At 42.1% G+C, this 24,423-nt stretch overlaps 1 protein-coding gene across 1 annotated transcript; it reads right to left on the reverse strand.

Annotated features, from left to right (window-relative positions):
* Positions 1-320: 320 nt before the first annotated feature.
* On the reverse strand, positions 321-20,049 carry LOC124123522 (5-hydroxytryptamine receptor 7-like). Its single transcript, XM_046486689.2, has 5 exons — positions 19,857-20,049; positions 18,177-18,519; positions 7,067-7,199; positions 5,479-5,934; positions 321-2,085 (listed from the first exon to the last, which is right to left on the reverse strand). The coding sequence occupies exons 2-5, from the start codon at positions 18,468-18,470 to the stop codon at positions 1,871-1,873; spliced, it is 1,098 nt and encodes a 365-aa protein (XP_046342645.1). The 5' UTR covers positions 18,471-18,519; positions 19,857-20,049; the 3' UTR covers positions 321-1,870.
* Between the last annotated feature and the right edge of the window lie 4,374 nt (positions 20,050-24,423).

Genomic DNA, 24,423 nt, shown 5'->3' on the forward strand with positions numbered 1-24,423 from the left:
CGATCTGATATTTGACATGATATATCGATCTGATATTTGACATGATATATCGATCTGACATTTGACATGATATATCGATCTGACATTTGACATGATATATCGATCTGACATTAAACATGATATATCGATTTGACATGATATATCGATCTGATATTTGACATGATTTATCGATCTGATATTTGACATGATTTATCGATCTGATATTTGACAGGTATATCGATCTGAAATTTGAGATATATCGATCTGATATTTCACATGATGTATCGACCTGATACATGTGTTTATCCATGTCTCCAGGATATGCCGCACCCAAACCGGAAGTCCCTGCCCTAATGAACCATTTGGCTGTATTTGCAGAGCAGTTGAGCCTCTCTACATCCCCTGCCTCCATCAATAACGTTAAACGTATGTCTGTCCGCCACTTTGTATTTATTACACAGATTTATGACTCATCACACAAAGTTTGTAAATGGCAACACAAAATCTATTTATTATTTACTCTGCATGACATCAAAACATCCTGTGATCCACTGGTCATTAAGGTCTTGCTCCCACGGTACTCATTTGTGGATCTACATGTAGTACTTAATCACTTGTGTGACACGCCGTAATTAGAGTTGCCAGTTGTTGCTGAGAAGGGGGCGCATGCTGATGTATTTGAAACTGTACACAGAACAATATAAAAAAGAGCTGATGGACGTAGACTGTTAACGCCGATCTGCACGGTATATGTTTATTGTTGGGAATCCACAAGTTGTTAAATGAATACAGACCGAAGGTTTTATAGAAATTATCACACGTAATATATGTTATTATTAAAATGGATTGTGACAACTCTCACAGCTATTGCAGACAAATGTAAAGCGTGTACTTCACACCATTAATACATTGAAGTTAAACCGTTTTGGAGTGCCCCGTAATTCGCGTGCTGTACACATAAAGACACGAGTTAAACGGCACAAAGAAACAAGTCACTCGCCTTTCAGCCTCATCCCCGATTTTCAAGTGTACTAAAGCCTCGTTTCCATTGCCTATTTCTGAGCAGTTCTCTCGCCCATGAGAGCTACTTGACTGAGCGGCTTTCAGTTTCGTGCTATTCCAATTGGGCACAAAAGAAGCATTCGGAGCGAATGGCCAAGGGTACTCATCTCAATAGAATGGTGATAAAAAACACTGAATAATCGAGGAGTTTTCATTGAACATAGCGTGAATTTCAATTTATTTATTGTTTCAATGTAATGTCAACTCTGCCTTAACTTACACGACAGTTAAAATGCCTCTTAAAGATAGAGGATGTTTCAGCCTTCAGGTCTTTTGTCGCCCAAGGTAAGTACCTCAATATTTCTGCGTCTTGACCTTTCCTTTTGAAGGGTATCCGGCTATATGTTCATACAGTGTATATAGAGCCCTCGTCCACTTCCAAGATTAACACTAGTTGTCGGAAAGCTTCGCTACCGTCCGATCAAACACCTAGACAGTGTTCTGGACACGTTTGGTAGTGCTCCAGACTTAGGTAGTGTTCCAGACACGTTTGGTAGTGTTCCAGACCCGTTTGGTAGTGCTCCAGACGTGATTGGGAGTGTTCCAGACACGTTTGGTAGTGCTCCAGACACGTTTGGTAGTGTTCAAGACACGTTTGGTAGTGCTCCAGACGCGTTTGCTAGTGTTCCAGACACGTTTGTCGGTGTTCAAACACGTTTGCCAGTGTTCCAACATGTTTGTCAATGTTCCAGGACGTCTGGTTGTGTTCCAGACACGTTTGCCAGTGTTCAAACAAGTTTGCTAGTGTTCCAGAGACGTTTCCATTTGCTTCCAAATTGTTTCACGTAGACGTAATCCAAGACTTTTCCTTTACAACTCATTTTGTACATCAACACCTGGGGCATTTCACAAATATCTTCTTGAGCTCGGTCCTGAACTGTCTGTTGTTGAAGACGTAGATGAGGGGGTTGATGACGGTGAGCGAGTACACGAGCCACATGGCGCCCACGTCCACCCACAGCGGCGTGTGCACGTGCAGGGGGCAGGCGTGCGTGACGGCGTATGGGCCCCAGCACAAGAAGTAGGCGGTGATCAGCAGTGCACCTGCAATCAGGGAGTCCGTTAGCAGCAGTTCCCGTATCATTTAACAAACGTTCTAAGTGACTACATCTTCCCGAGACAAGATATTTAGCTGACTATAAAAGTCCAGTTGCCACCCTTGCCGGATGAGGTAAGGTGAAATGGGGTTTAACGTTGCATCCAAGATTATTGCACTTATATAGCGACGTGCATGTACGTGTGTGTGTGGCTGCTTGTACTAGTCTGGACTGATGCCGATGTATAGTGCTAGCCCACTGAGATACCACGCCGCAGTTTCACATGAATACCCCACCCAGACACAGTATACTGACTCCGAGCCGATCAGTCCTTGTATTAGCCCCTTAATGCCGAGCGCCAGACAGGGTAACAACAATTACCATCTTTTAACGTCTTTTGGTATGACGCGGTCATGGATCGAACACCGGACCTTCCGCTCCCCGGGCGGACGCTCTACCACCAGACCCCGGAGGCGGTCCCACCCTTGCCGAACTAGGCTGGAATTATGAAGTTATATTTTGGCTGGACTAACGAGTCTATGCAGAGTCCTATCAAAATCGCGTAACAAAATCAACATCCGGTTCGTAAACTGCCGTACATATTTCGGTCTATTGCAGGATTTGCAAAGCATGTGTAACGCCAATTTGGCTTGAACAGATATAATCCAAATCTTTTCATGTTTTCAATCAAGGTGCTCACGTGATTTGATACACTTCGCAAGGTAAGACCCGTTTTGATAAAAAAAGAATTGATCAGATCGTCTTCACTGGGTGCCGCCATTTAATTTTGTTTGAAGCAAACGCAAGTGATATGAGGGGTGGAATCTGAATCGTCAATAGGAGGGACATAGAATTGGCATAACTCGTAACAGCCACTGGTGGCGCTACGATCGGGCCCAGAAATTCCAGCATGGTTCGGCAAGGGTGGAAACTCCGGGGCTTTTATAGTCAGTTAACGGGAAGATGATGTGGCTTTTGGGGGCTACGGATCGACCGCTGAAAAAGCCAACGAGCGCTATAGGATTTACAGCGCACTTCGACATGTCCGATTAGTCAAATCAAATATGTATAAAAATATATATATACCAATCTACTTACCTCCAAATATATGTACTTTTTTCTTCGAAATAAATTTTGAACAAGGATTCCAAATCGAAAACAAAAATCGGTAGAGGTTTGGGACAAGACCGTGACGCCCACGAAAACACTGTCGCGTTTTGTTTTCGATCTGGATAGCTCATTCAAATGCTACTGCGCACATCGGCAGATTTGTCTGACAGGACGATCCATATCCCATGTAGTTTCAGTATTTATAATAAAATACTTGATATCAAATACCGTAACCAAAGCTACGAGTCAGACAGTGAGAAGATACTGTACACAAGCCACATCACAGCCATATCATAGCCATATCACAGCCACATCACAGCCATATCACAGCCATATCATAGCCATATCACAGCCATATCACAGCCATATCACAGCCACATCACAGCCATATCATAGCCATATCACAGCCATATCATAGCCATATCACAGCCATATCACAGCCATATCACAGCCACATCACAGCCATATCATAGCCATATCATAGCCACATCACAGCCATATCACAGCCACATCACAGCCATATCATAGCCATATCATAGCCATATCATAGCCATATCACAGCCACATCATAGCCATATCACAGCCATATCGCAGCCCAATCACAGCCACATCACAGCCATATCATAGCCATATCACAGCGATAGCACGGCGCACGGAAGATGATCGAGCTTGGATCTGACTCGTTGATAATACGGGGGATGATTGACAACCTCAGGGTAGACAACGTCACACGTCCCGATTCCGATCTTACTACAAACATGGCGCACTATATAAAATCTCCAATAAATACATGCAAAAACCATCCCGTGAACAGCTAGGTTGGAACGGGTCTTTAGCAATTCATGCTTGCCGCAAAAGGCGCCTATACTTGTCGTAAAAGGCGACTAAAGGGATCGGGTGGTCAGGCCCACTGACTTGGTTGTTGCATGTCTTCGTATCTCAATTGCTTGGATCAATGGTCAAGATGTTAATCACTTGGTTGTCTGGTCCAGACGCGATTATTTACAGACCGCCGTCATATAGCTGGAATATTGCTGAGTGCAGCGTTAAACGACAAACAAACAAACAAGTCACATCCTACAACAATTATGGATTGCTGAAGACCTCGACAGTAATGCAATAAGTGCCATCGTCGACAAATATTAGCGTCCCAAAACTTCTAACATCTTGCTACCAAATGTTTGTAATTATCTATCGATCACATTTACAGACCCATTACAAATTGTCCATGACGTGATTTCTTAATCAACCAATATCGATCCGATCAGCTCAGTACAAATGAACATACGTAAGAACGCCGCATCAACGTCATAGGGCCTCATTGCTGCTGGAGTACATCATTTATACGTCTCGGTTATTTCAGTGCTTAACAGGTTTAAAGAAACAGTCCTACTAAAACATCGATAATTTGCCTCCAAGGTTTGTTTTTTCCAAAGCAAAATAAAGGCTGGCGATGTTATTCGTATGCCAACAAGATTCAGTTAATGCCAGAAAGGAAATTTGCGAAGCCTCACGTCAACTGAATTGCTATAACGGGATTTTACAGTTTGTTTTCTTTAGAAATTTGGACTAAATATCTTTTCCCCACTTATATCCAGGCAACTTATGAAATGTTGTAGTCGCGTAGAAGGTGGTGGTGGAGTAGATTAATGGTAAAGGTGTTGACTCGACGCGCCCGAAGAGCCAGGTTCGATTCCCAATATGAAAACAATGTGTAAAGTTCATTTCTGATGTCCTCCCGACGTGTTATTGCACTCAGTGAGTAAAACATGGACTTGAGTCGGTATACTGTGTCTGAGTGAGCTATCCATGTTAAACTGCGGCATTGTATCTCCGTGCGCTAGCCCTATAAACACACACACACACACACACACACACACACACACACACACACACACACACACACACACACACACACACACACACACATATATATATACTCAACAAACACACACAAAACACACCCGTACATATAAACACAACACAAACACACACAACATGCATACACACACGCGCGCGCCATTCAAGGAATATTGATAACAGAAAAGAAATGCAAAAATCTTGACCGCGACGTGTATGTTGTCTCACATGTGTTTTCATCTTAAACTGCGGCATGGTATCTCAGTGCTCTATCGCCCTTCCGCACACACGCACGTACGCAAGCACGCACGCACTCACCCATACACAAAACGCTTTTCAGCCTGACTGTTGTAAGTGATATTTTTGGAACAAATATTTTCTGATTTTCTGAATCTGACCTAAAGCAAACACTGCCATTTGAACGTTTTACCTCGTTTTGCAATCTGTTTGTCTATGACGCTTATCTGTGTCTTCTTTGCAGGTAACGGCGTGTGTTCATCGTTGTTGTGGTTGTCGCTGTACGTCGTGCCGCCATCGTTGACAGTCGCAGCATGGGTTATAGCAGTGTTTGGGCACACGGATATCTCCTTAACACCGATGACCTCAGCGCCTCCCTTCACCGACCTCGGGCGGACAACTGACGCTGCAAATATCTTCATCTTGTGAGCACGAAGAGTCCTGGACACTTTGAAATAGCAGAACGCCATTGTAGGTAACGGGATGCCGTATCCCATGACAATGGCGTACCAGAAGTACCAGCAGCTGACTCTGAAGGAAGGCGAACAGTGCTTGGTGCCATCTTCGAAGTAATAGTAGGCAGTCCTGGTCGGCAACAATGGCGGCATGGCGGTCAGGCCCGCCCACAGCCAGCAGATGGTTAAAAGACCTTGTTGGAAGAAATGATCAGTTGTATAATATGTTTGATTGTTATTTAACGCCGCATTCAGCAATATTCCAGCAATATGAAGGTGGCCTGTAAATAATCGAGTATGGACCAGACAATCCAATGACTGACATCATGAGCATCGATCCACGCAAATGGGATACGATGACATGCATCAACCAAGTCAGCGAACCTGACCACCCGATCTCGTTAGTCGCCTCTTTGGCAAGCATGGGTTGCTGAAGACCTATTCTAAGCCGGATGTTCACGGGTCGTTCAGAGGTGTCAATGGCCTTGGGGAACCACAGACTTGGGAGAATACAGACAGTTGGGCTAATGTCATGTTTTCTGACGAGTCGAGGTTCACTCTCGACTTCCATGACCGAAGGAATCGAGTCTTGCCATTTGCACAACGTTTTGGGCAACGTTTCGTCCTTTCAGGTGATAATGCATGTGGTCACTGTGCCAGAATTGTGACCCAATTCCTCCAACAGCAAAACACCCATGCCACGCCATGGTCAGCACTCAGTCCTGACCTATGCACCACCGTACACGTCTGGGACGTCATTGCAGACGTGTACATCAACGTCAAAATCTATCCACCACTCTCAATGAACTCGGTGTTGCTTTCCCTATTGAGTAAAACAACATGAGTCAAGCTGACATTGGTCGACTCATCAGAAGCATGCCTCGAAGCATGTCTGGCCAACAGAGGTGGTTTAACCCGATTAGTGACGTTGGCTGCAAAATGCCCAGTAGATATGACCATATCATTTCCATTTGCCAATATCATATAGATCACAAGATATTTCTTGATGATACCAACTATCCTCTACTTTTTTCGCATAGTATATTTGACATAGCAAGTAAGTGAGTGAGGTAATGTTCTTTAACAACAGTTTTAGACTGCAATATTCCAGCTGCTAAGTGCAGTCCAGATTAGGACAAGGCAAAGCCGTGGTTGATATGAAAAGCAACGAACCACCTCGTCGGGCTACGATGACGCAGTCAGCCATGCCACTCATTGTGACCATCCAATACTCTCTTGAGCTACACACAACAAGCAATGTGAGCCGCTTAGCTGCTGAACTCGAGTTTAGGTTTACACAGGAGCGTTCACAGTGCATATACCTACCTAAACACTTGTTCTTGGTGAAGTCGGTGATGTAGCCCACGGGGTGGAGAACGGCGACGTAGCGGTCCATGGCAATGGCGGCCAGCGTCAGGCTGGCTAGTGTACACTGGAATACGGACAGGAAGCCCGTCACCTAGCAACAAGAGGGATATTACTGATGTAGTGTACATAACAATATTCGTGGAGATGATACTGTATGCTATGGTTACTTTTACTGACAGCTGTATGAGCAGGGTTTTTTTATATTCATGAACAATTGACTTGTCTTTGCATGTGTGTGTGATGGGTGCCACAGGTAAGGCAGGATACGCTCACCTTTTCGCGAACACATCACTGGTATTCATACACACATGCTCATGATATAGTCCAAATAGTACAATAGAATCTGCTTTTAGCAGATATGATTATTGAAAGGGATTCGTCGCTTTTATTCACGTCCGTTGTTTTACTTTGAAAGAGACACCACTTCGCAAATATTTTCAAGATGGCAACCGTTGTGGTCATGTGTAAAATCCGATCGAGTTTCAATAACACCATTGCAGGGGTTCTCCTTACTGAGTTTCAATAACACCATAGCAAGGGTTCTCCTTACTGAGTTTCAATAACACCATTGCAAGGGTTCTCCTTACTGAGTTTCAATAACACCATTGCAAGGGTTCCCCTTACTGAGTTTCAATAACACCATAGCAAGGGTTCTCCTTACTGAGTTTCAATAACACCATTGCAAGGGTTCTCCTTACTGAGTTTCAATAACACCATTGCAAGGGTTCTCCTTACTGAGTTTCAATAACACCATTGCAAGGGTTCTCCTTACTGAGTTTCAATAACACCATTGCAAGGGTTCTCCTTACTGAGTTTCAATAACACCATGGCAAGGGTTCTCCTTACTGAGTTTCAATAACACCATTGCAAGGGTTCTCCTTACTGAGTTTCAATAACACCATTGCAAGGGTTCTCCTTACCGAGGAGTTTCAAATTTATTAGACAAATGGTTTAAGATCTTAAGGTAGAACTTCTTGAGAAGTTCGTAACCAAACCAAACCTTCACTTGCTTGGCTCAAGCACTTTTAAAGAAACGTCTTGCTGTAACTGAACTCTTAAACACACTTAAATTCTACATTTGAATTGAGTTGCCATAACGTTTCAATGTAAAGCTCTTCCGGTGGTTCAATAGGCTCTTCCACCAGAGATGCCACACGAAGAAATCTCCATTTCCACAATTAAAATCCAGTAAATTGTTCGTTCTTTTGTATATATTCCAGCTATATGAGGACAGTCTGTAAAATTATAATCGGGTCTCCACCAGACAATACAGGGACTCACATCAAGTGCATCGATCAAAGCAATTTCGATACGATAACATGTATCAAGTCAGCAAGCCTGACCACCCGATCCCAGTAATAGCCTCTTATGAGAAGCATGGGTTGGTGAAGAACAATTCTAACCCGGATCTTCACGCGGAAACATCCGCTATAAATTGATATTAACGTCAGTGTTACACATATATTATATAGTTACAGTTAGTACTGAATACAACACTCTACATAGAACACGCATGCTTATGATATAGTCGGAATCGTACAACGACTCTACTTTTAGCATAGATTTTTTTTATGCTGATGTGGCTTTGATTTACAGTATAAATCCGCCCCCGTGGGCTAGCTATGTTTTGAAATAATTTCACATAGTAATGCTTCATACAAATATATACCGTATTTCCCCGATTAGACGCTCGGATTCGATTAAACGCCGGGGGTAAAATGTGTCTGAAAGAAAATTACGTCCTGGCGTTTAAACATACTTAGTGTTTTCAGATTAACCTTGTTTATTTTATCCTAACATTTCTATTGATGTATTTTATTCAGTGTGGAGTAACACTCAAGTAAACACATGTGTAATTAAAATGGATTATTGATTTTATCTTCTTATATAAGTTAGCTGCGCGATAAATCGCAAAGAACAATGAAGAACGAAGCGTGGTTTGTTTTTATTATATACTCAATCTTTCACACTCCCGACATGGGTACAATGTGTGAAGCCGAGATATTGCTGGAATATTGCTAAAAGCGGCGTAAAACCATACTCACTCACTCAGTGTGAAAGATTGAGTTTTGAGAAAAGTGATATTTTCGTTGCACAGAACATAAAACTTGATATGTCACTGCAGTGAACATTTCACTTATACACTTGGGCGGAACTATTGGCATACAAGAGTTACCTCCCTGCAAATTGTCTCCCTTTATCGGCAATGTCTAGCCCGTACACAAACTGTTGACTTCCTTTTAAAGTTAGTTGCACGTTGACAGGGAAAATAATGGCAGATGGTCAATTATGGAGTTAATGTCGCTTCTTGCCGTGTGTCATTTTCTTGAAAATGGTTCGTAATAAACTGTAAATTTATCGAGACTGTTCGTTTCTTAAAGCCCTATGTTTTGTTACTTGACCAATGTGTATTCTTTCGCTTCCAACAGCGGTTTCGTGGATTTCAAGAATATTTTTTTGTTTAAGTTGATTTTGTATATAATCTGTCCGAATGTATGAGAAAGAATTTATAATATGAAGGTGTATACGTATATAATAAATAGGATATTCCATGTGAAATATCATGTTTCTCACGTCGAGTGGCGGGGGAAAGGAGATATTTTCGACACATGAAAAATCCTCTATGTTCTATTATGACCTCATTTCTGGAGATTCGAGCATGCGCTAGCAACTTGATGACGTCATATATTGGACGACGTTATTGTTAAGGGAAATGTTCCCCAGAGAGCACGGGTGGCGCAGTCGTCTAAGGCGCCGCGATTCGCTGTGCAGAGTTGCGTCCCTTCGGTGCGCCAGCAACCTATGATTGTGGGTTCGAATCACGGTTCGCCCCGATTATGTTTCTAGGTTTGTCAGCACCATACCCGTGCTCGTGGGTTTCACCGAAGTGGTAAACGTCTAAGACCTGCATCACTTTGGGCTTTTCTTCCACATTCAGCTGACACGCCGTGATATGACTGGAATACTGTTAAAAGCGGCGTTAACCCAACTCACTCACTCACTCACTGTTCCCCAGAAATTCAGCTGAGAAACGAAGATAAACGCGATGGCCGAACGATCGCATCCAAAAGCGGGAGAGATATGACAATCGGTATTGGGAGACAAGGTACAGACAATCGATGTGAGGATTTTGACAATATACGGGAAATAACAATACCAAACCCACCTGTTCATAAAATGGACTTGTCCGACATTGCCGAGGTCGGATTCTTTTCAGGGAGTCGTCATTATTAAAATACGGATAATTATTTTTAAGTTTGTACATTGTATCACCATCCTTAAAGAGGCTGTATAAAATGTTAGTATCTCATATAAGAAATAAACGACTCGTGATCGTTTTTTATCATACAATAAAACATTACAGGGAGGATATACGACGTGAGTTTTATTGTACGATAGACAGCTCCCACTCGTCGTTTCTTAAACAGACTATGTATGTTTTAGTTAGACTAGTGACAGTGTCGCACTGCTGCTTGTGCGCAGTCACGTACGGCTTCTGCCAACAGTATAACATAGAGTTGCGGCCTGGTTAACTTTGTGGGGTGAAGTACACTGGTATCTGTAAACCCCCTGCCCTGAATCCAGAATACCATCTAATTTTTCACTCTGAGTCAAATTGCTCACCTCTGTATCCAGAATATTACTTAACACGAACCTTCTCAACACATTTTCTGAATTCACTTTTCAAAGGCAGAATGTCGATCACGAATGAAACCTTAAAACACGTTCCTCGGTCATAAAAGGGTGTTTTTAGAAGTTAAATAAATGAATAAATGTCGATAAAATGTAATCCATAAAGGACATTTTACGTACTCCACATCCCCCCGAGGCAAAGGAGTTAACTGACTATAAAAATCCAGTTTCCACCCTTGCCGAACTAGGCTGGAATTCTGGAGTTATAGTTTGGCTGGATTAACGAGTCTATGCATAGTCCAATCAAAATCGCGTAACGAAATTAACATCCGGTTCGTAAACTGCCGTTCAGATTTCGGTCGATTGCAGGATTTGCAACGCATGTGTACCATCTACTTAGCGTCAACAGTCATTTTCTATTTTTTTTCATGTATTTTTATCAAGGTGCTCACATGATTTGATGGGGCACGGGTGGCCCAGTCGTCTAAGGTGCCGCGATTCGCTGTGCAGAGTTGCGTCCCTTGGGCACGCCAGAAACCTATGATTGTGGGTTCGAATCAAGGTTCGCCCCGATTATGTTTCTAGGTTTGTCAGCACCATACCCGTGCTCGTGGGTTTCAACGAAGTGGTAAACGTCTGAGACCTGCATCACTTCGGGCTTTCCTCCCACATTAAGCTGACTCGCCGCGATATAACTGGAATACCGTTAAAAGCGGCGTTAAACCCAACTCACTCACTCACATGATTTGATGCACTTAGCGAACTAAGATACCTACTATATAGACCTCCGACCCGGAGTACTTAAAGTGTGTTGGCAGTTTTATTAGGCTTGCTTATGCTGTAATTGTGACTCGTCATTTATTGATCTACCATCTGATCAACGTCCTATTACCTGCACCCCGTGAAAAAGGTTTCTCACATTATGACGTTCTCAAGATGACTTCCTTTTTATTTCATTGTAAGCATGTGATAAATGCTCACAAACATGTCAAGTATTATTTCATATTTTTGTATTGATGACGGTCACAGTTACAGCTTGAGTACATGTAACCTGTAACCTGGAACCTGTAACCTGGTAGTACAGATTACAAATTACATTGCTCATGATCAAAGGCCAGCCTTGCCACTTTATTCAGAGCGGTCGTAACTGGATGCCTACAGGTGAGCACTGCGTTTCACGGTATTTTTATTTTAATTACCAATACCTCATCACAGACGCAATGCACACCTGACACAAGAACCGCTCATTCATTCAAAGCTGTTGATACCAGTGTTGTTGTGACGTTTATAAAAGCCGATACAATGTCTGATTGTCCTCCACTGAATGAGGTTACTACCCGCACAGCGTGGTGAAAATTGATTCCTTCGAAAAAATATCAGTGTCTCTTTGATGATTGATCTCTCTATTCGGATCGATAAATCGATCACACGCGACCCACGCGTGAACCCATGCCTTTCCATGTATATCACCGTCCTACATCACGTGCCTGTGTATTGGGTGTGATACATGATACATGTTAGTACCAACTTAATACTCTACAACAACATGCAAGGCATCAGGTGACCCGCAGATATTTATTTAGTTACAATGGTCATTGATCGAAACAGTCGATTTGAACTCAGTGAAATGGATTACCTTCGAGTGATGTGTTTTGTTTGAAAAATAATAATCCCATGACTTCTTTGAGTGGCATTTAGAAGTTTGAGGACTAAGTAAAGAAAAAACACAACATGGGGTTTGTTTAATATCATTTCATTTTTTTAATTTGTATTAATGACCATTGATCGAAACATTCTGTTATCTCAGTGAAATGGATATCTTCGGGTGATGTGTTTAGTTTGAAAAATAACAATTACATAACTTCTTTGAGTGGCATTTGGAAGTTAGATTACTAAGTAAGGATAAGATATATGGATGAACAACATCGTTTACAATTAGGGTCGACGTTTTAAGCATGTGATGTACAGAGTCTTACTTACTTACTTACTTACTTACTTACTTTGGAGATTTAACGTGCGCTTTCCGACTGATGCGTATTTCGCACACGGGCCCGGCCAGGGCCATTTAATGTGTTTCCGAAAGGGGCGAATGTGGTCTGTGCAACCCAAAGAGGGGGGTTTCGGGGTTGCTTATATAGAATTTGGAAATTTTGAGATTTGGAATAGATGCCGATGGGGTTGGGGAGGAGAACTAAGGGAGCTGGGTATGGTGGATGTTTGTTTGTTTATGTGATTTTGATTTGGTAGGTTATTGTGTTTTTAGATGCGTTTTATTAGTTCCGTTTTTATTAAGAATACGCCTAAGGCCTTGAGGTTTTCTAGTTTATTTTGTGGGTTTAGTATTGCTTCTAGAGTGAGAGCCTTGTTTAGATTGAGGGTGGTTTGTAATGCGGTTCGATGTGTTAGGTAGTGTGTGCAGTGGATGAGTGCGTGTTCTGGGGTTTCTGGTTGTTTGCAGTGTGGGCAGTTACCTGTAATGTGTTTTTTATTTTTTTTAGGTGGTTATTTAGGTTGGTGTGTCCTGTTTGGGGTTTGGTGATTACTCTGTCGATTTGTTTGGATGGATGGAGAATTTTTGGTTTGGTTAGTGGTTTGCTGAGCACTTTTTTGATTTGGCTATTTGAGTTTAGATATAGGTTATGCCATTTTTTGTGATTTTTTGCTTGTTTACACTTTTAATTTCTGATTTTAAGATGGGTAAGTTTAAGCTTATTTCTGGGATTTTGAGGGATAGTTTAGCTGCTTTATCGGCGTTTTCATTACCGTATATTCCTACGTGGGCGGGTATCCACAAGAAGTGTACAGAGTCTGTTTGACAAGCAATATATACAGGTATGAGGCAGTGTTTGTACAGTTGAGTAGACTGGGGTGTAGTTACACTGGAGTGGAGAAGCCTGTATGTACACAAAAGGGGGGATATACGGTAAACGTCTTAACAGGTGAAGCCAGGAGTATAAACAAAGGTATTGTGACTGATCGGGGTCTTTGATGGGTTGATGGTACTCCGGGGTATGTAAATAGGCTTGATCACGGTTGATTGACGGTTGGAGTCTTTTGATGTTGATGACTTCTTGTAGTTAAAAAAAGTCAACAAAAGAGTTCATCACGGTCTTGTACAGTGTGGGCCATGGTAATGGATACACAGTTCTCGGAAAGACATCGAGGTGGCCTTTATTTAAGAAATAAACGACGAGTAATAGCTCCATCCATAAAAAAAAAATCGACAGAGTAATCAGAAAACTCCAAACAGGACACACCAACCTAAATAACCACCTAAAAAAAACCCCCCAAAACACACTACAGGTAACTGCCCACACTGCAAACAACCAGAAACCCCAGAACACGCACTCATCCACTGCACACACTACCTAACACATCGAACCGCATTACAAACCACCCTCAATCTAAACAAGGCTCTCACTCTAGAAGCAATACTTAACCCACAAAATAAACTAGAAAACTTCAAGGCCTTAGGCGTATTCTTAATAAAAACGGAACTAATAAAACGAATCTAAAAACACAATAACCTACCAAATCAAAATCACATAAACAAACAAACATCCACCATACCCAGCTCCCTTAGTTCTCCTCCCCAACCCCATCGGCATCTATTCCAAATCTCAAAATTTCCAAATTCTATATAAGCAACCCCGAAACCCCCCTCTTGGGTTGCACAGACAACTTCGCCCCTTTCGGAAACACATTAAATGGCCCTGGCCGGGCCCGTGTGCGAAATACGCATCAGTCGGAAAGCGCACGTTAAATCTCCAAAGTAAGTAAGTAAGTAAGTAAGTAAGTAATAGCTGTAGGCCATGAGGGTTGCAGCCCAGAGTGGTTTGTTTCATTGTACGATAAACAACGACCACGAATGGATTAATTCTTATATGATATATCAATATTATGTACAGCATCTTTAAGGATGTTTTTAATGCTAAAATGTACAAGCTTTAAAAACATTTACCCGCATTAAAAAAGGGATGACTCCATGAGTAGAATCCGACCTTGGCAATGTCGGACAAGTCCATTTTATAAACAGGTGGGTTAAGTTTGGTATTTCCCACATAGTGTCATTATCCTCATGTCAATTATCGGTACCGTTTCTCCTAATACCGAGTGTCATATATCTCCTATGTTTGGCTTCGACCGTTTAGCCACTGCGTTTATCTTCGTAGCCCAGTTACATCTCTATGGAACAACTTACCAGACACATCCCTCACAAAAATAAAGTCGTCCAATATATGACGTCATCAGGTTGCGAGCGCATATTCCAATTTCCAGAAATGACGCCATGATAGAACAATGTTTTATCGTGAAATAAACCACGCTTCATTCACGTGAGCAAACTGGCACTGCAAAATGGTAAATTTGCTCATGTGAGGCACTGTCTTCATCAGCTGATGAACAACAAACACAACATCAATCCTTATACTGACAGAAACTATAGATCATAACAAAACAATCCATTAATCCAAACTTTATTTTTTTTATTAAATCGAACTATATCAACGCGTAGGGTCGTGACGTCATCCGTCCCAAACTCCATTTGGAGTGACATCCCTTTGTTTAACAAACGGCAGAAAATGGCGGCTACGGCAATGTCATTCACTTGAAATAAAAGTTCCATCCGGTAAAGTTTGCGTTGGAAAAACATCCAGACACGGGTGATGCTGAAAATTGATTGATATTAACGTTCTGTGACCTTTGAGTGTGTTTGAGTCATTCGGATTTCCCGAAGCAATACACGACACTGGGGAGCTCAGTGATATCATTTGGTAAGTCAAGCATTCTCTGTTATAGCTTTGAATGGACGCTTCTTTTCGGTGACCCGACATATACATGATCTGTCTGGCTTCAAAGCATGTATCATTCATAGCCTGAATCTCAGACTGTGGGCTGTGTACCGTTTTGAACACTTTTTATATTTGGAAACATCAGCCATGAAACCTTAGAAACTAGTTTCCCTAATGATTTAGTTTGGGTGGAATGTGCACAATCTAAAAGATGTTACCCTCCCCATTTGGCGTTATTTTTAGACACTGAATTCCCCTAAAGTAGTTCTGTATGTCTCCGCTCGATTGACAACGTAATCACGTGACATACTGACGTTACTGACGTTCATCGGGAAATGAACGACAGTCAGCTAGTATTCACCTAGGCGAGGTCAGCTGCTAAGTACTGTGCAGCATTAAGATGCATGCAATCAATAGATATATTTTGACAGCTCCTATAGTCGATGATTTCTCTTAGACAGTGTTAAGTGTATAGTGGTTGAGAGATGAACACGGTTGCGAGTATTTACAATAGGTATATTTCACCGAGGAATATTGCGAGTTATTGGTTTAACGGCGCTTGGGTCAATATTACAATTCTATCACAGCGTGTCAGCAGAGGGGACGCTTATACAAAATGTTTATTACTTGCTGACAATCAAAGGATCATAATCTGGGATTTGGTCATCGGATCCTGGCATATCTGAGGGACACAACTCAGTACAGCAAACTTAAATGATGCGTTCTCAGATTTATGCCGGTTTTATGGTGCCGATATGCCATAGTATAACTTTGATACCAAATTGCAATCACAGCGTGTCAGCAGAGGGGACCCTTATCTAAAATGTTTATTACTTGCTGACAATCAAAGGATCATAATCTGGGATTTGGTCATCGGATCCTGGCATATCTGAGGGACACAACTCAGTACAGCAAACTTAAATGATGCGTTCTCAGATTTATGCCGGTTTTATGGTGCCGATATGCCATGGTATAACTTTGATACCAAATTGCAACTCGGACACAGTATACTGACACCGTGCAGACCAGTACCTGTTTTTATCCCCTTATTGCTGAGCTCAAGACAAGGTAACAACAAGTATGTTGTACCATCTTTTAAAACCTTTTGGTCTTTTGGTATGATGCGGCCAGGGGATGGAATACCGACCTTCTGCTGGCGCCCTGTTCACCTGACCAAAAAGGCGGTCTCAAACGATTAAGGAGTATTCCAAGAGATCACATTTTCTATTATTCCCAGAGGCGTATGTCCCTTGTACTAAAAGTACCAAGGTTGCATGTAGCAAAACAATGACCGACTTTAAGAAAGGGGATAGTGCTGTTATGGAACTTCTTGTGAATGTCATATTTCTCCGATAAGGAACTTTAGTGGATTCATATTAAATATGTATATTTATCCTAAACTAACCACCTGAAAAGTATGTAAAAATCTAAAAACAAAAACAATACAAAAATAAATAACAACAACGATTAACTTCTAAAAACATCACAAAGATGTTATCAATTTGAAATTGGCTTTACCAACAGCCTCCACGGGGAATATATGTTTTTATCCGAATCCCACATACGGACCATTATCATGAAAGAGTGAGTGAGTGAGTAAGGTTTTACGCCGCTTTTAGCAATATTCCAGCAATATCACGGCGGGGGACACCAGAAATGGGCTTCACACATTGTACCCATGTCGGGAATCGAACCCGGGTCTTCGGCGTGACGAGCCAACGCTTTAACCACTAGGCTACCCGACCGCCCCTATCATGAAAGAAAGGCTCAGGGAACATGTTCCACCTAAACAGATACCTACATTACAAAAAAGTAAAACATGATATTCATCTTCAACATATGCTTTTCTTACATAAAATACACAAGTCTATCAGTCTATCAGTCCTGTCTACCAGTCTATCAGTCCTGTCTACCAGTCTATCAGTCCTGTCTACCAGTCTATCAGTCCTGTCTACCAGTCTATCAGTCCTGTCTACCAGTCTATCAGTATATCAGTCCTGTTTCCCCAAGATATATGCAGGACTCTATCCTGAGCTAATACGACATACTCCTGCATTGAGGTTGGTTGGTTGGTTGTTGTTTTACGCCGCACTCAGCAATATTCCAGCTGACGGCGGTCTGTAAATAATCGCGTCTGGATCAGACAATCCAGTGATAGATATCATGAGCATCGATCCACGCAATTGGGATCGATGACATGCATCAACCAAGTCAGCGAGCCTGACCACCAGATCCCATTAGTCGCCTCTTACGTCAAGCATAGTCGCCTTTTACGGCAAGCATGTGTTGCTGAAGACCTATTCTACCCCGGGTCGTCATGGGTCTCTACCTTGAGGAAAAGCCTGTCCATGTTTATTCATTTTACAATGTTGGATTATGGTTCAACTACAAAAATAAATTTGAATATTTTCTAGCCATTTGCGAAAGACGAATGCCAATCTTGCTCATATAATTTCAGCCCGCCTATAGTTTCTACAATCTACAATCCCATGTTTTGTGTCACCGTTACCCCATTCAAGGGCAAAAGTGGCGGTTATCCTACCGCTAACCCAACACCTTAAAAGAGCAGGCCCCAGGGATCCATGTTTAAGCATGAATACAGGTTTTACTGTTGAAATACAAACGATACAAAATTAAATGCTTACCTCACACAAGAATCCTTGTCTGAGCGCGGGGAAGCAGGCGTCGTGTGGACAGAACACCACCGCCCCCGACACCGGCATCACCCACAGCACGTAGATCATGTCGCACAGCATCAAGTGTATGATGAAGACGTTGTGTTTGCTGTGCCGCAGCAGCTTGCTGGAGATGTAGGTGACGATGACGATGAGATTCAAGCCCAGGCCAAGCAGGATGAGAAGTGCCAGTGTTACCGTCTGAAGGTACTTCTGTGCCGTGCTTTCCCCGTCTGTCGTTACTGTCGTCGTCACGTTAGACATGGTGGCGATGTCCTCAGGGAAGAGTCATCCCAAACAGAAACTTCTCATCCTTTATACGTTGGCACACCACGCGTTAAAACAACGAAGTCTCCACATAACGTTTTCTTGAAATCAGTTTCCGCGTCCTCGTACATCATAAGGATACACGTGAAATGCATGTCACTTGACGCCAGTTCTATATGTGTCCTTATTCCACACTCGTGTCAGTATCTATCATTTATATATGTCCTTATTCCACACTCGTGTCAGTATCTATCATTTATATATGTCCTTATTCCACACTCGTGTCAGTATCTATCATTTATATATGTCCTTATTCCACACTCGTGTCAGTATCTATCATTTATATATGTCCTTATTCCACACTCGTGTCAGTATCTATCATTTATATATGTCCTTATTCCACACTCGTGTCAGTATCTATCATTTATATATGTCCTTATTCCACACTCGTGTCAGTATCTATCATTTATATATGTCCTTATTCCACGCTCGTGTCATTATCTATCATTTATATATGTCCTTATTCCACACTCGGGTCAGAATAGATAATTCATATATGTCCTTATTCCACACTCGTGTCAGTATCTATCATTTATATATGTCCTTATTCCACACTCGTGTCAGTATCTATCATTTATATATGTCCTTATTACACACTCGTGTCAGTATCTATCATTTATATATGTCCTTATTACACACTCGTGTCAGTATCTATCATTTATATATGTCCTTATTCCATACTCGTGTCAGTACCTATCATTTATATATGTCCTTATTCCACACTCGGGTCAGTATAGATAATTGATATATGTCCTTATTCCACGATCGTGTCAGTATCTATCATTTATATATGTCCTTATTACACACTCGTGTCAGTATCTATCATTTATATATGTCCTTATTCCACACTCGTATCAGTATCTATAATTGATATATGTCCTTATTCCATACTCGTGTCAGTATCTATCATTTATATATGTCCTTATTCCACACTCGGTTCAGAATAGATAATTGATATATGTCCTTATTCCACGTTCTTGGTAGTATCTATCATTTATATATGTCCTTTTTCCACACTCGTGTCAGTATCTATCATTTATATATGTCCTTATTCCACACTCGTGTCAGAATAGATAATTGATATATGTCCTTATTCGGCACTCGGGTCAGAATAGATAACTGATATATGTCCTTATTCCACACTCGCGTGGGCATATGTTATATGACCTTATTTTACAACCGTGTCAGTATATATAATAGATATATGTCCTCATTCTACACTCGTGTCAGTATATATCATTGATGTTCTACATTCGTATTGCTTGATATCAGTTCTATATGTCTTATTCCACATAGACGTCGTCAGACATCCAATATACGTACCGTTCGATATCAGCTGTGAAGGTCCGTATCCTAAATATATTTCCAAAAGAGGACACCGTCGGCCTGGCATCTACTCTATAATGCCTCTGCATTAGCTAACTCTTACAGAGCAGCCCCGCGACATTCACCACTGTAACCGACTCCGCCCAGGGCGGTCACCTCTGCCTACCCATCACAGACTAGCGCTACTCCATTGGTGCCGTACATACTCCCAGCACGTCACAGCGCTAGTGTCTTGACGCGAATACCTGTGTCGGACAGTGCAGGTGCGCGTTGTTTCATCTTACGAGGCAGTTCCTCGCCGCTGCGATGTTGCAGTTGCCGGCACAGAATGCCGTCCCCGTGGTGAGGGGTAACGCTGGAGTTGGGGAAATAGATACAGCATTACTGAATGTGTAGATAGGATATACAAATTGATCTACATGTAATTAACGTCTTCAAGTGAAATCGAACTCATTTCCCTTCAGGTTAATGGTCACACATTTCATGTCAATAGGTAAAATCATTGTCTTCAAGTGAAATCGAAGCCATTTCCATACAGGCGCATAGTTACACATTTCATGTCAAATAGTAAAATCATAAATCACAGACAATATACATTAATATACTATTTTACTACATAAGAGGATAAATTACACTTTTTCATCATTTATATACAATAACTTTATAATTTTCAACATAATTAACAGGTTTTCCTATCTATTGTCTGTGAGGTGAGGTGAGATGGGGTTTAACGCCGCGTCCAAGATTATTGCACTTATATAGCGACGTACATGCACGTGTGTGTGTGTGTGGCTGCTTGTACTAGTCCGGACTGATGCCTATTTATATTGCTAGCCCACTGAGATACCATGTCGCAGTTTAACATGAATACCCCACTCAGACACAGTATACTGACTCCGAGCCGACCAGTCCTTGTTTTTTGGCCCATTAATGCCGAGCGCCTGGTAAGGAAACAACAATATTTTAATGTATTTTGGTATGACGCGGCCGGGGATCGAACGCTTCCGCTGTCCGGGCGGACGCTCTACCATTAGACCACGGTGGCGGTCAAATATTGTCTGTGGGTGGTTGGGTAGCCTAGAGGTTAAAGCGTCAACTCGTCAAGCCGAGGTCCTGGGTTTTATTACACGAAATGGGTACAATGCTAAACAACGCGGCTTAGAACCATTTATTATGTCTTTAATAATGAAATACCGTATTCGTCTGAATAAATACAATTGCGATCTCACTGAAATAACTGTCCACGTGAAACTACTTCCGACAGCCTCAGTGACACTATAGTTTAAAGTGGTTAAAGTCATGGAGTAAAGTGGTTAAAGTCATGGTTTAAAGTGGTTAAAGTCATGGAGTAAAGTGGTTAAAGTCATGGAGTAAAGTGGTTAAAGTCATGGAGTAAAGTGGTTAAAGTTATGGAGTAAAGTGGTTAAAGTCATGGAGTAAAGTGGTTAAAGTCATGGAGTAAAGTGTTTAAAGTTATGGAGTCATGGTTTAAAGTGGTTAAAGTCATGGTTTAAAGTGGTTAAAGTCATGGAGTAAAGTGGTTAAAGTCATGGAGTAAAGTGGTTAAAGTTATGGAGTAAAGTGGTTGCAGTCATGGAGTAAAGTGGTTACAGTCATGGAGTAAAGTGGTTAAAGCCATGGAGTAAAGACGTGACGTTTAGTAACAAAAAACATGATAAATATAACGTATGTTTTCTTGTCAAGTAAAGCTTTTTATATCGGGACCTAACAAATCTGACATTTCACGTATGAAATATCAACTTTCATCAGGTCATTCGATGAGACAAACATGTTATTTGACAGGAGAATACAACTATCGTCCATATATTGACTATCACTGTCTATAGACAACACCGGAACACGCTTCAGACCAAGGACTATAAAACGTCAACGCCAGAGAATAATCAATCTCGATTATCTGCCGAAACAGGGCGTAACAGCCATAATAGTGGTATACGTTATATTAATTGATCATTGAAAATCAGTGTTGACACCCGGTGTTCGCGAAGAGGATGTCCTGATCTTGAGGCAACATCCCCCGCTCACACAATTTTCATAAAAACCGTAAATATTTAACAAATGTTAGACGAGTATTTGGGATAACACTTTCTTATTAAAGTACAGGGAGCCCAGTCGTCTAAGGGGCCGCGATTCGCTCTGCAGGGTTGCGTCCCTTGGGCAGGCCAGAAACCTATGATTGTGGGTTCGAATCCCGGTTCGCCCGGATTATGTTTCTAGGTTTGTGCTCGTGGGTTTCACCGAAGTGGTAAACGTCTGAGACCTGCATCACTTCGGGCTTTCCTCCCACATTAAGCTGACACGCCGTGATATAAGTTGAATACTGTTAAAAGCGGCGATAAACCCAACTCTCTCACTCATTAAAGTACAGATTCTAGTTCTTGTTTTGGGTTGAGTCTCATCCGGGATTCGAACCCACACTCCCAGAATAAGGCACTTAATCCCCATCACACAAAGTCAGCTATCTAACCCACTCAGCAAACGAGGCTTCCACGAAAGTGATTGCCAAGATCACGTACTATCGAACCCACCATCCCAGAATAAGACACTTAATCCCCATCACACAAAGTCAGCTATCTAACCCACTCAGCAAACGAGGCTTCCACGAAAGTGATTGCCAAGATCACGTACTATCGAACCCACCATCCCAGAATAAGACACTTAATCCCCATCACACAAAGTCAGCTATCTAACCCACTCAGCAAACGAGGCTTCCACGAAAGTGATTGCCAAGATCACGTACTATCGAACCCACCATCCCAGAATAAGACACTTAATCCCCATCACACAAAGTCAGCTATCTAACCCACTCAGCAAACGAGGCTTCCACGAAAGTGATTGCCAAGATCACGTACTATCGAACCCACCATCCCAGAATAAGACACTTAATCCCCATCACACAAAGTCAGCTATCTAACCCACTCAGCAAACGAGGCTTCCACGAAAGTGATTGCCTAGATCACGTACCCCACCCCCTCCCCACCCCAACCCGGATGAGTGAGTGAGTGAGTGAGTATGGTTTTACGCAACTTTAAGCAATATTCCAGCAATATCACGGCGGGGACACCGGAAATGGGCTTCACACATTGTACCACGTCGGGAATCGAACCCGGGTCTTCGGCGTGACGAGCGAACGCTTTAACCACTAGGCTACCCGACCGCGCCCCCGCCGCGGCTCCCATGGCCGAAACCTATTAAGTGTTTATTGTCTAAATCCGCACAGGAATACTGCCATACTAAGGCGGCCATTGTTCCACTCCACATCCAGGTTTGATAAAATCTAGTTAACTTACTCCGTCATCGTGTGACAACTGGCTCGTGTGATCTCTTCGCGCCGTTGTCCTTCGATCGATAATCAAGATGGATAAGGATTTCCGCTAGGTATACTCAGTCAGGAAGCAATTTGGGAAATGTTTTCAGCGAAAAAACTCCGATATTTGCTATTTATCAAGGTCTTCCTGCGTGAAACAACACTGGGGAAAGTTGTATCAACACAGCCAGTTCTCTCCAATGATTAATCTTCTTCGGTATTTCGACCAGTGTTTATATTGTACAGATTGCTAGACACGGATTTATACAGAATTATGCAAACCAATCATTTCTTTCTTAATCTATTGAGACCGCCTCCGTGGTCTAGTGGTAGGGCGTCCGCCCTGACAGCGGAAGTATGGCAAGCCGTTTCCACATTTATCATGGAATTACTGATATCTTCAATTGTTTTAAAGATATCTTGAATGGAATTGAAGATATCTTGAATGGAATTGAAGAAATCTTAAATACAGATAATAGTAGATATCTGCAATAAAATTTAAGATATTACAAAATGAATTAAGGATACGGTGAAGGTTATTACTGATATCTTAAATTCGATTATATGATATCATTATTAATTATCATTATTAATTATCATTATTGACGTCACAGCGTCAAATACAAACTCTTTCCTGATACCCGGACGTCACAGCGTCAAATACAAGCCCTTTCCTCATACCTGGACGTCACTCCGTCAAATACAAGCCCTTTCCTCATACCCGGACGTCACTGCCTGAAATACAAGCTCTTTTCTCATACCCGGACGTCACTCCGTCAAATACAAGCCCTTTCCTCATACCCGGACATCACTTCTTCAAATACAAGCCCTTTCCTCATACCCGGACGTCACTGCCTCAAATACAAGCCCCTTTCTCATACCCGGACGTCACAGCGTCAAATACAAGCCCTTTCCTCATACCCGGACGTCACTCCGTCAAATACAAGCCCTTTTCTCATACCCGGACGTCACAGCGTCTAATACAAGCCCCTTTCTCATACCCGGAAGTCAAAGCGTCAAATACAAGCCCTTTCCTCATACCCGGACGTCACTGCCTCAAATACAAGCCCTTTCCTCATACCCGGACGTCACAGCGTCAAATACAAGTCCTTTCCTCATACCCGGACGTCACTGCCTCAAATACAAGCCCTTTCCTCATACCCGGACGTCACAGCGTCAAATACAAGCCCTTTCCCCACACCTGGACGTCACTGCCTCAAATACAAGCCCCTTTCT

Source organism: Haliotis rufescens, unplaced genomic scaffold (assembly GCF_023055435.1).
Source record: "Haliotis rufescens isolate VD_foot unplaced genomic scaffold, xgHalRufe1.0.p SCAF_19, whole genome shotgun sequence".
Lineage (NCBI taxonomy): Eukaryota > Metazoa > Mollusca > Gastropoda > Lepetellida > Haliotidae > Haliotis > Haliotis rufescens.